This window comes from Lolium rigidum, chromosome 3 (genome assembly GCF_022539505.1).
Source record: "Lolium rigidum isolate FL_2022 chromosome 3, APGP_CSIRO_Lrig_0.1, whole genome shotgun sequence".
NCBI lineage: Eukaryota > Viridiplantae > Streptophyta > Magnoliopsida > Poales > Poaceae > Lolium > Lolium rigidum.
Genome location: NC_061510.1, coordinates 40,460,120 through 40,473,654, shown reverse-complemented (window position 1 = coordinate 40,473,654; position 13,535 = coordinate 40,460,120). Strand labels below are relative to the sequence as shown.

Below are 13,535 nucleotides of genomic sequence, written 5' to 3'. Positions count from 1 at the left end.
TAACTTATTTAGCCCCTCCGTCTCACGAAAATTATCTAAGATTTATCAAAATTTGAATATATCCAGATACTATTTAGTGGATAGATATCTAAATTTAGATAAATCTTCAACATGTTTGATGGGTGATGGGTGGGAGGAAGTAAATGCAATTGCACAAGTGTCCACATTACACAAGAAAAACAAACCCCCAAAAGTAGGAAAAGAAAAAACAAATACAAAAAAACAGCATAGGTAAAAAATCAAGTCCATTACTCGAACACCTTTGCTCTCCTTCAAAATACAATTAAGCCCATTACTCCAGCAGCCCAATAACGGGAAGAGGCCTACAAACTACACATAAATGGGCTAGCACAACAACAAAAAAAAGGCAGAACCAACCAGCTCGAATTTGGCGAAAAAAGATAATCGAACAGCTAATACACCGAGTGAGAGCTTTAAAAAAATCTTGGTCAGCCGGAAGTTAGCAAAAGGTGATATAGCTAATTCAACGTTGCACGACTTGATCCTAACGCACACTTGTAAACGGACACGGATTTATGACCAGGACCAGAAGTACTTAACTGAACTCGACTACTATCGTCTCAAAAAAAAACTCGACTACTACGAGTACTAAGACGGTAGTCACGCTACTAGTATGAAGGACTCGACACGTACAGACGTACTCGGGAGACACAGCAAACGGGAACGCTATACGCGCAGACAGCTCCTGCCTATATACGCGTCCCGCTATGGCTGTTGATCCGCGCGGCTGTAGCCATGGACGCGGCCACCCCTCCAGGCCTCGCCGTCCCGTCCTCCTTGTTCCGCGTCTCGGCCATCGCCACCCTCGCCGCATCGTCCACCTCCACCTCCTTGTCCGCAACCAGCAGCCTCGTCGCATCCTGCAAGCACCCCGGCCGAACATGTTGGTGAAGAAACAAATACAGTAACTTTGGTGTGCAGCACGCGTACGTACCGAGAGGACGTCGCCGAGAGTGGTCTTGTCCTCGTCGCTTGCGGCCAGGGCGTTGGAGTCCGCGGCCGACTGCGCCTCTGCGGCTAACCCACCGGGGATATTGGCGTCCAGCCCGGTGGCCCTCACTTCCGCCGCCTGGATCGCTGCCGCGTCGCTGAGCTCCACCGGCCTGCTTCCCGCCGCGTAACCCGCCGCCTCCAGCGCCTCGCCGATCGTTATCTTCGTGCCATCCGCCACACCTGCGCCGCCGCCACCTCCAACGGCGGGAGCATCATCATCCGGCGCTAGGTACTGACCCACAGCCTACACACCGTCCATACGATTCTTGTTACGTACGTACTTGCTGCAATGGTGCGGGGCGTCTCTGTCTTAACAAATGGGACGCCATTATTACCTGTCCAGCCCCAGCGACGAACTCGGTGACGATGCGTCCGCCGGGGACTCGGGTCTCGGACACGGAGACCCCCTGCTCGGCGGTGGCGTCCGTGGCCTGGTCGTGGGCGACGGCGCCCATGCGCTCGTTCCGCATGGAGGCGGACTGCATCGCGGCGGCCGGCCCGCCCTTCACCGTCTCCCCGAACATGAGGGTCTCCGCTGACTGCATCGTCGCCGCGTCCTGCGGCGCCACGGGCTTCTTGGCGAGGCCGCCTCTCACGGCCGGGAACACGTCGCCGTACCTGATCGCGCCGTCCTCGCCCTGCGCCTGCTCGGACGACGCCGGCCTCCTGGGCTGCCCCTGGCTCATCTTCGAGAGAAAGCGTCTGGTTATCTGCCTCGTTGCTCTGAGCTTGTGTAATTAAGGTGGCGAGTGGCGACTAGGTGAGTGCAGCTAGCCGAATATTGGAATTGACACGGTGCTTGTGGATATCTATGGTGCATGCTTGTATATATGGCAGGCAGGCGAGCTCGATCGTGCGGTGAGCCGTTGACACGTGTGGGACAATGTGGAGGCGCATCGTGGCTCCAGGTCCAGGACAGGCCAGGTGCCGCGGCGGGGGACGCCAGTGTCAGCGGTTAGCCTGCAGCGTGGAGTGGCGCCACCGCCGGTGTAAAACAATGTTTGGGAACGCTAATAGTTGGAGTATACGTACAATGTTACACATATAATACGCAGAAGTTATATGTACAAATACAGTCTAACATCCTCTCTCAATCTTAACTCTATCATCTAATATCTAACAAGTTAAGATTACGCCTACAGCCTTGAAACAAAGGCAAGGACAGTGGCTTTGTGAAGATGCCATCAAGTTAATCTTTGAAAGAGATAAACTTGATCCGAAGAAACTTCCATGCAACATATTTCCTCACAAAATGATAGTCAACTTCGATGTGCTTTGTCCGAGCATGAAACACATGATTAGACGACAGATACGTTGTCCCAATGTTATCACACCAAAGAACAAGAGAACGAGCTTGCGGAATGCGCAATTCTCGTAACAAAGACTGCACCCAGATAAGTTCAGCAGTGGCATTAGCCACAGCTTTATACTCAGCTTCAGTACTGCTCCGAGACACTGTAGCTTGCTTGCGACCACTCCAGGCAATCAAATTAGGATCAAAGAATATTGCATATCCCCCCGTAGATCGCCGATCATCAGGATTACCCGTCCAATCCGCATCAGAGAACGCAGAGAGAAAAGCTGAAGGAGCAGAACGAAGACGAAGTCCATAAGACGGCGTGTGGCGAATATAGCGCAGGATGCGTTCCACATCGGCCCAATGAGGATCTCTGGGTGAGTGAAGATACTGACAGACGCGGTTCACCGCATATGAAATATCAGGCCTGGTGATAGTGAGATACTGAAGTCCCCCAACAACACTGCGATACTCTGTCGCATCCTCAGAACAAAGGAGAGCACCATCCATAGCTGTTAGCAGGTCTGAAGTGGACATAGGAGTCGTGGCAGCCTTAGACTCAAGCATGCCAACACGTCGAAGCAAGTCCTGAGAATACTTCTTCTGAGTCAGAGACAGGCTAGTATCATCATGAGTCACTTCAAGACCGAGAAAATAATGCAATCTCCCCAAGTCCTTCACAACAAAGGTAGTCCCAAGAGAAGCAACAAGGCGATCAACAACAGTAGCAGAGGAACTGACCAGGATGATATCATCAACATAGACAAGAAAATACATAGTGACCTCTGGACGCTGAAGCAGAAACAGTGACGTGTCTGTTAGAGGGAACAAAACCATGAGCACGAAGAGCAGCTCCAAGCCGTGCATGCCAGGCACGAGGAGCCTACTTGAGACCATACAAGGCCTTCACCAAGAGACACAGATGATCAGGACGAGATGGGTCAACAAATCCAGGTGGCTGACGCATGTATACCCCCTCATCAAGAAGACCATGGAGAAAAGCATTCTGAACATCCAACTGGCGAAGTGACCAACCTCGGGTGACAACCACATAAAGCAAGATGCGAATGGTGGTTGGCTTGACAACAGGGTTGAAGGTATCCTCATAGTCAAGACCATAACGTTGTTTGAACCCCTTCGCAACTAGGCGAGCCTTATAGTGCTCAATAGTCCCATCAACACGTTTCTTCACCTTGAATGCCCATTTGCAATCAATGATATTGATACATGTCCTCGGCGGAACTAATGACCACGCATCATTCTTGAGAAGAGCCTGATACTCGAGCTCCATGGCCTACCGCCAACGTGGAATCTGCATGGCTGCAGAATAGTGGTGAGGCTCAGCAGGATCAGCAACAGCCTGAGACAGACACACTGCTAGCCAAGCAATAGTCCCATCGGTGCGCTCCTTGGGGCGAGAGATGCCACTTCGACTGCGTGTGTGAGGTCCAGAGACCATGGGCGCAGCCACAGTCGAAGACGATGACATGGGTGGAGGCGTCGTGGAAGCAGGTGCCGGCGACGTGGTCGCAGGTGATGAGGATACCGGCGATGTGGTCGCTGGTGACGAGGAGACTGATACGTCCATTTTGCATCACTATTTTATATCATAATTTACTGTTATTCATTGATATATTTCATATTTAGAGATGATACTTATGTTATTTCACCTATTTTGCATGTTTCATGTATTGGAGAATCATTCACCGGAGTCAGGATTCTGCTGGAAAAGCATCGTCGGAATGCAATATTTCTGAAGATCAACAATTGAAGGAAATTACACCGAAGATCTTATTTTTCCCGAAGACGAAGCCAGCCAAAAGGAGGAGCCGAGGAGGGCCACCATGCCCCCCCCTAGGCCGGCGCGGGCCCTAGCCTGGCCACGCCGCCTTGTGGGGAGGGGGCCCACAGCCCCCTTTGGCCGCCTCTCCTTCACGTACTTCTTCTCCCCGAAAACCTAAGCTCCAGAGGATAGTCGCGAAGAGTCACAGCCGCCTCTGCGGGGCGGAAAACACTAGAGAGAAAAGAGCTCTCCGACAGGCTGAAATTTGCCGGGGAAATTCCCTCCCGAAGGGGCAAATCGACGCCATCGTCACCGCCATCGAGCTGGACTTCATTGGGATCATCATCACCATCATCTCCACCACCGTCACCGCCATATCCACCGCTGCACCTCGTCACCGCTATAACATCTAGGGTTGAATCTTGATTGTTTGATAGGGGAAACTCTCCCGGTATTGATTACTACTTGTTATTGATGCTATTGAGTGAAACCATTGAACCAAGGTTTATGTTCAGATTGTTATTCATCATCATATCACCTCTGATTATGTTCCATATGATGTCTCGTGAGTAGTTCGTTTAGTTCTTGAGGACATGGGTGAAGTCTAAATGTTAGTAGTGAATTATGTTGGGTAATATTCAATGGTTTGATATTTAAGTTGTGGTGTTATTCTTCTAGTGGTGTCATGTGAACGTCGACTACATGATACTTCACCTTTATGGGCCTAGGGGAATACATCTTGTATTCGTTTGCTAATTGTGGGGATTGCCGGAGTGACAGCAACCTGAACCCCCGTTGGTATATCGATGCAGGAGGGATAGCAAGATCTCAGAGTTTAAGGCCGTGGTTAGATTTATCTTAATTACTTTCTTGTATTTGCGGATGCTTGCAAGGGTTATAATCACAAGTATGTATTAGTCCTAGGAAGGGCGGTGCATTAGCATAGGTTCACCCACACAACACTTATCAAAACAATGAAGATTAATTAGCTATATGAAGCGAAAGCACTAGACTAAATTCCCGTGTGTCCTCAAGAACGTTTGGTCATTATAAGTAAACAAACCGGCTTGTCCTTTGTGCTAAAAAGGATTGGGCCACTCGCTGCAATTATTACTCTCGCATTTTACTTACTTGTACTTTATTTATCTACTATATCAAAACCCCCTGAATACTTGTCTGTGAGCATTTATAGTGAATCCTTCATCGAAACTGCTTGTCAACACCTTCTGCTCCTCGTTGGGTTTGACACTCTTATTTACCGAAAGTACTACGATACACCCCCTATACTTGTGGGTCATCAAGACTATTTTCTGGCGCCGTTGCCGGGGAGTGAAGTGCTATTGGTAAGTGGAATTGGTAAGGGAAACCTTTACTGTACGTGCTGATTTTATTTCTGCCTGCTGCTATAATTCATTATGGAGAGATCTTCTCTTGAATTTCTATTTGGAAAATCTACTACTACTGCAAAGGTAGTGGATGAGGCGCTAGGTGAGAAAGAGGTTCCATACAAAATACCTACGAAAATTATTGAACGTGTTGTGGATAACCGCTATGAAGGGGATGGAACTGTCCATCCTGGAGATCATTTACTGTTTTTTACATGAATTATGCTGGTTATTCAAATGTGCAGGTATTGCTATGGATGAAGTTAGGAAGAAACTATTCTCTATATCTCTGTCTGGTAAAGCGGCGCATTGGTATAAATTACTGAAGAATGGGGATTCTCTTGATTGGAATGATATTGTGCCTCTATTTTTTTTCTAAATTCTATCCTCCAAGTGAAATTCACAAAGACCGGAACCGCATATATAATTTCTGGCCTCATGATGGAGAGAGTATTGCCCAAGCATGGGGGAGATTGAAGTCTTTAATGCTCAAATGCCCCATTCATGAGCTTCCTGGTAATATTATCATTGATAATTTCTATGCAAGACTTTCTTTTCAAGATAAGACCTTGCTGGATACTTCTTGTTCTGGATCATTTGCACGCAACAAAATAAGAGTTTAAAAGGGACCTTCTTGACCGGATTCAGGAAAATACTGAAGGATGGGAGAACGACAAAGATAGAGAATCAGGTATAAATTATGATTATAAATGCATTGAAGTTTTTATGGATACTGATAAATTTCGTAATATGAGTGCTACTTATGGTCTTGACTCTCAAGTTATTGCAAATTTTTATAAAGCTTTTGCCTCTTATTTTGAATTGCCTAGGAACAATTTTGATAAGTATCATGAACCGTACAAAGATAAAACTGATTCATCTATAAATAAATGTGTTGTAATTGAAACTGTTGATCATATTCTTCCTGAAGCATATATTGAAAAAACTCCTTTCTCTGCTAAAATGAAGGAGTATTCTGTTATAACTAGTGCGGTTAATAAAAGTGCAAAGAAACCTATAGAACCTGAAGAGCAAATAAAGGTTGAACCTGCTATTGCAATAGTTAAAGATCTTGTGACTGAAAATGTAGAAGATGGTCATATTATTTTTGGTAAAGATGCTTCTAATATTGTTTCGCATCCTAATAAGTCTAGGAAAGCCAGTGTTCCTATGCTCTCTGTTAGAATTGGTGATCATTGTTATTATGGTTTATGCGACATTGGTGCAAGTATTAGTGCCATTCCTTATGAGCTTTTACACGGAAATCATGCATGAAATTGGTTCTTGTGAACTTGAAGATATTGATGTGGTTATTTGGCTAGCTAATAGAGAAACTGTCTCGCCCATTGGTATTGTTCGAGATGTGGAAGTTCTATGTGGTAAGATTAAATATCCTGCTGACTTTTTGGTACTTGGTTCTGCTGCTAGTAAATCTTGTCCTATTATTTTTGGTAGACCTTTTCTAAATACTTGTGGAGCTGTTATAGATTGCAAAAAGGAGAAAACTGTGACTAAATTTGCTGGTGAATCTTATAAGTTTAATTTCTCTAAATTTGCCAAAACTCCTTATAAAGCTGATTTACCTAATAATGATTTTAGAGTTGAACAGTGTGCATCTATTGCTCTTGCTCCTAATAATCCTTTGAAGCAACATTTGGAGGATAGTGAGAGTGAAGTCTTTAGGGAAGAAAGGAATGAGCTTGATGAAATTTTCCTTCGTCAACATATTCTTAAACATGACTTGCCAGTTGAAGATCTAGGTACAACACCACCACCAAAGGAAGATCCTGTTTTGATTTAAAAACGTTGCCTGATAATCTTAAGTATGCTCATATTGATGATAAGAAAATATATCCTGTTATTATTAGTTCTAAGCTTTCAGATTTTGAGGAAGAAAGTTTATTGCAAATATTGAAGAAACACCGAGGAGCTATTGGCTACACTCTTGATGACTTGAAGGGGATTTCTCCCTCTATTTGCCAACATGCCATCAACATGGAAGATGATGCAAAGCCTGTTGTTGAACATCAGCGTCGTCTAATTCCTAAGATGAAGGATGTGGTAAGGAATGAGGTATTAAAACTTCTTGAAGCTGGTATTATATATCTTATTGCTGATAGTAGATGGGTTAGTCCTATGCATTGTGTTCCTAAGAAAGGAGGAATAACTGTTGTGCCTAATGATAATGATGAGCTCATCCCTCAAAGAGTATTTGTAGGGTATAGAATGTGTATTGATTATCGAAAAGTTAATAAAGTTACTAAGAAAGATCATTACCATTTACCTTTTATTGATCAAATGTTAGAAAGGTTTCTAAAAATACTCATTTTTTGCTTTCTTGATGATTATTCTGGGTTTTCACAAATTGCTGTTAAAACTAAAGATCAAGAGAAAACCACTTTCACTTGTCCCTATGGAACTTATGCTTATAGACGTATGCCTTTTGGTTTATGTAATGCTCCTGCTACTTTTCAAAGATGCATGTCTGCTATTTTTCATGGCTTTTGTGAGAATATTGTAGAGGTATTCATGGATGTTTTTTCTGTCTATGAGAATTCTTTTGATAATTGCTTGCGAAACCTTGATAAAGTTTTGCAGAGATGTGAAGAAACTAACCTTGTTCTTAATTGGGAGAAATGCCACTTTATGGTTAACGAAGGAATTGTATTAGGACATAAAATTTCCGAGAGAGGTATTGAAGTTGATAGAGCTAAAGTTGAAGCAATTGAGAAGATGTCCTATCCTAGGGATGTTAAAGGTATTCATAGTGTTCTTGGTCATGCTGGGTTTTATAGGAGATTTATTAAAGATTTCTCCAAGATTTCAAAGCCTCTTACTAATCTTCTTCAAAAAGATGTACCTTTTGTTTTTGATGATGATTGTAAGGAAGCTTTTGAAACTCTAAAGAAAGCATTAACGACTGCTCCTGTAGTTGAACCTCCTGATTGGAATTTATCTTTTGAAATTATGTGTGATGCTAGTGATTTTGCTGTAGGTGCTGTCCTTGGACAGCGAGTAGATAAAAAATTGAATGTTATTCATTATGCTAGTAAAACTCTTGATGCTGCTCAAAGAAATTATGCTACAACTGAAAGAGAGTTATTAGCTGTAGTTTTTGCTTGTGACAAGTTTAGATCTTATATTGTTGATTCAAAAGTCACAATTCATACTGATCATGTTGCAATTAGGTACCTTATGGAAAAGAAAGATGCTAAGCCAAGGCTTATTAGATGGGTGCTTCTTTTGCAAGAATTTGATTTGCATATTATAGATAGGAAAGGTGCTGATAATCCTGTTGTTGATAATTTGTCTAGATTGGAAAATATTGCTTATGATCCTATTCCTGTTAATGATAGTTTTCCAAATGAACAATTTGCTGTAATAAAGGTGAGCTCGCGAGATAGTCCTTGGTATGCTGATTATGCTAACTTTATTGTTTCCAAGTACTTGCCTCCAACCTTTTCAGCTCAGCAAAGGAGGAAATTCTTTTATGACTTGAGGCATTATTTTTGGGATGACCCACATTTATATAAAGAAGGAGTGGATGGTATTATGCGAAGATGTGTTCCCGAATATGAACAACAAGAGATATTGAGTAAGTGTCATGGTAGTGTTTATGGAGGACATCACGCCGGAGATAGAACCGCGCAAAAGGTCCTACAATCAGGTTTCTATTGGCCAACTCTCTTCAAAGATGCAAGAAAGTTTATTTTATCTTGTGATGAATGTTAAAGGGTTGGTAATATCTACAGACGCAATGAAATGCCTATGAATTATACTCTTGTTATTGAACCATTCAATTGTTGGGGATTTGACTTCATGGGTCCTTTCCCTTCTTCAGAAGGTAACACTCATATACTTGTCGCTGTTGATTATATTACTAAATGGGTGGAAGCCATACCCACAAAAAGCGCTGATGGTGAGACCTCTTTAAGAATGCTTTTAGATATTATTTTTCCTAGATTTGGAGTTCCTAGATATCTTATGACTGATGGCTCATTTTATTCATGGTGGTTTTAGAAAAACTCTTGCTAAATATGGTATTAATCATAGGATTGTTTCCCACTACTAGGAAACAGATTACCACCGGCGCACAGAATTAGCCTACCGCCGGCGCTTTCGGGTTCGCCGGCGATCACCTCGCCGGTGGTAATGGGCTATCCCCGGCGTTTTCCTATTCGCCAGCGGTAATATGAAATTATCCCTGGCGCTTTGCCCTACTCGCCAGTGGTAATAGGGTACCACCAGCGCCTCCCTACTCGCCAGGGGTAATATTGCTTACCACTGGCAAATCACCAATCGCCGGTGGTAAATAAATCAGGGAACAAAAAAAAGAATACGTTAAAATTGAAATACTCTAACAAGCCGATCCATACATTAAAAAATATAGAATACATTAGAACTGAAATACTATAACAAGCCGATCGCGATCATTTTATGAAAGAGTCAATGCAAACTCCAGCTATTAATACACAATATCAAACTCAGAGACTGCAATCAAACTCTTGTGCTCTTGCTCGCCCAACGCGTCGCCGGCCACCAGGATCCTGCTCACCTAGCTAGTTGCCGGCCTATGCTCCTGCTCTCGTGTGCACCTGCTCGCCACCGCCCCCCATGCTCCAATGTGCCAGACCCCATCATCATCAGCACCTCGCCGGGATCGAGCTCTTCAGGCCATGGTACTCCCAAGGCAACATTGCTGGTCAAAATTCAAGTATAATTAGGAATTTTGTAATCCTAGTAACAGTACAATATACAGAGTATACGAAAATGAGTTTTCCATGCAAGGCAAAGACTAAGAATGAGTAATGCATATAAAAATCAGAGTTACAGATTATGCTCCCCCGTTTTAAAATAAGTTTTCCATATGATTAGATTATAACAACTGCAAAACTTGTATTTGATTGTTTCAAACAACAACTGCTGCTCCATCAAATCTGAATATATGCTCTCATATGATTAGATTACCACTGAGCATACAGGCTTTAATCTTTACCTTTTTCAGTCAAAATAGTGTTGTAATGCCTGAGCATATAAAAGCAATGAACAATGACAATTCTTCTCTATCTCTTAGCAATAAAAAAAACTGGTGGGTTGTTTAAAGTAGTACAAACAATCAGTATCTAACAGTCATAACACTATCCCACTCAGCATACAAAAATCAGTATCTAACAGTCATAACACTATCCCAAATACAAACAAATAAAGTAGTACAAACAATCTACGCAAAATGAAATTTCAAAACTGTCCTACTACTACAAGCTAACAGCGTGTGCATAGAACAAGCATAGCCAGGAATGTTTACAAGCCATCATCAAGCTGCATGTGCACCAAAAATTACATTAACATAACAATTAAGCAGCTATGCATGGAAAACCACGATTACACCTCCTATATGAAGAGCAGTACCGGAATTACACATTAAGCAGCTATGCATGAAAAACAACGGGGAGGTCTCGAAAGTTTTTGGATCATCAGAATAGAATGGATGGATGATGGACTCACCATGAGGCCGCAGTTGCATAGGCTGAGCGTGGTGATAGAACGGCAGTGGTCGGCAAGCACAGGCACGCCAGCGGAGACGGCTCCATCAGCAGCCGGCGCGGGCGCGAGGTTGGATCTGATGAGTCGCGCAAGATCGACGGCACCGTCACCGGTGGTCTACGTGGAGCCGAGCGCCTGCGCCTCCCTTCTCCTGACGATCCGCATCTCCACCCCGACCCCGTCCCCGTCCTTGGTCGGCTTCAGATCGACGGAGACGATGTCGTCGGGCGGGGGCAGCGCGATGATACGTCTCCGACGTATCGATAATTTCTTATGTTCCATGCCACATTATTGATGATATCTACATGTTTTATGCATACTTTATGTCATATTTATGCATTTTCCGGAACTAACCTATTGACGAGATGCCGAGGGCCGATCTTGTCGTTTTCGCTGTTTTTGGTTTCGTAAATCCTAGTAAGGAAATATTCTCGGAATCGGACGAAATCAACGCCCAGCATCTTAGGATTGCATGAAGCTTTCAGAACACCCGAGAGTTGCCAGAGAGGGGCCACAGGGGGCCCACACATGGGGCTGGCGCGGCCAGGCTAGGGCCCGCGCCCCCCTGTTGTGTGGTGGCCCCAGACCCCTTCCGATGCCGCCTCTTCGCCTATAAGAAGCCCCTGACCTAAGTCTTCGATACGGAAAAGCCACGGTACGAGAGCCGCCGCCATCGCGAAGCCAAGATCTGGGGGACAGGAGTCTCTGTTCCGGCACGCCGCCTGGACGGGGAAGTGCCCCCGGAAGGCTTCTCCATCGACACCGCTGCCATCTCCACCGCCATCTTCATCAACGCTGCTGTCTCCCATGAGGAGGGAGTAGTTCTCCATCGAGGCTAAGGGCTGTACCGGTAGCTTTGTGGTTCATCTCTGTCCTATGTACTTCAATACAATAATCTCATGAGCTGCCTTACATGATTGAGATTCATATGATGATGCTTGTAATCTAGATGTCATTATGCTAGTCAAGTGGATTTTACTTATGTGATCTCCGGAGACTCCTTGTCCCACGTGTGTAAAGGTGACAAGTGTGTGCACCGTGTGGGTCTCTTAGGCTATATTTCACGTAATACTTATTCACCGTTATGAATGGCATAGTGAAGTGCTTATTTATATCTCTTTATGATTGCAATGTGTTTTGTATCACAATTTATCCGTGTGCTACTCTAGTGATGTTATTAAAGTAGTCTATTCCTCCCGCACGGTGTAATAGTGACAATGGTGTGCATCGTGTAGTACTTGGCGTAGGTTATGATTGTGATCTCTTGTAGATTATGAAGTTAACTATTGCTATGATAGTATTGATGTGATCTATTCCTCCTTTCGTAGCGTGAAGGTGACGATGTGCATGCTATGTTAGTACTTGGTTTGGTTGTGTTGATCTGTCATGCACTCTAAGGTTATTTAAACATGAATATCGAATATTGTGGAGCTTGTTAACTCCGGCATTGAGGGTTCGTGTAATCCTACACAAGCTATCGGTGTTCATCATCCAACAAGAGAGTGTAGAGTCTAGCATCTATTTATTTATTCTGTTATGTGATCAATGTTGAGAGTGTCTACTAGTGAAAGTATGATCCCTAGGCCTTGTTCTTAAATACTGCTATCGCTGCTTGTTTACCGTTCTACTGCATCTGTACTGTCCGCAATATTACCACCATCAACCACACGCCAGCAAGCACTTTTCCGGCGCCGTTACTACTGCTCATACTTATTCATACCACCTGTATTTCACTATCTCTTCGCCGAACTAGTGCACCTATTTGGTGTGTTGGGGACACAAGAGACTTCTTGCTTTGTGGTTGCAGGGTTGCTTGAGAGGGATATCTTTGACCTCTTCCTCCCAGAGATCGATAAACCTTGGGTGATCCACTTAAGGGAAACTTGCTGCTGTTCTACAAATCTCTACTCTTGGAGGCCCAACACTGTCTACGAGAATAGAAGCACCCGTAGACATCACGAGACCATGAGCTGGGACTGGAGGCGCAGCACGACCTGGTGCTAGTCGTCGCCAGTGGACCAGTGGAGGCGGGATCGCGCCGACATCAACCGAACGGTGAACAAACCAGCGCCAAGATCCGCCGCCCCGTTGACCAGATCCATCCAGCGCGAGCGCCTACGAGCGCGGCGGCGGCTGCTCGGGTACACTCGCTAGGTCGACGCAAGAGGAAAAGCCACCTTGGCGAAGTCGGTCAGGGCGACGCCGGGGAGGTAGAACCCAGCGGCGGGCTGGGCGGAGAGGAGCGCCGCAAGCGCCGCCGCGGCCAGGGCGCACCAGATTATCGCCGATGGCCACATCTGCACGCGCGGATCTGGGGTTCAGTGGATTGGCGGTGGCGGGGGTGACGACCCGCACGCTGGCTGCTAGGAAGAGGGAGAAGAGAGGGGATTAGGGTAAGCTTTGGGTGGGGCTGGATGGATCTTATTCTTACCGGGGGTTAGCCCCGGCGAAATCCAACTGCAGGCGCTGCGGCAATTTTCCAGCCCATGTGGCCCATCTGTCTACATTTATC

General features: G+C 45.0%; 1 protein-coding gene across 1 annotated transcript; it reads right to left on the bottom strand.

Annotated features, from left to right (window-relative positions):
* Positions 1-710: 710 nt before the first annotated feature.
* Positions 711-1,745, bottom strand: LOC124694721 (late embryogenesis abundant protein D-34-like). The gene is made up of 3 exons (XM_047227674.1): positions 1,350-1,745; positions 956-1,258; positions 711-881 (listed from the first exon to the last, which is right to left on the bottom strand). Exons 1-3 carry the CDS (start codon positions 1,698-1,700, stop codon positions 711-713), a joined length of 825 nt encoding a protein of 274 aa, XP_047083630.1. The 5' UTR covers positions 1,701-1,745.
* Between the last annotated feature and the right edge of the window lie 11,790 nt (positions 1,746-13,535).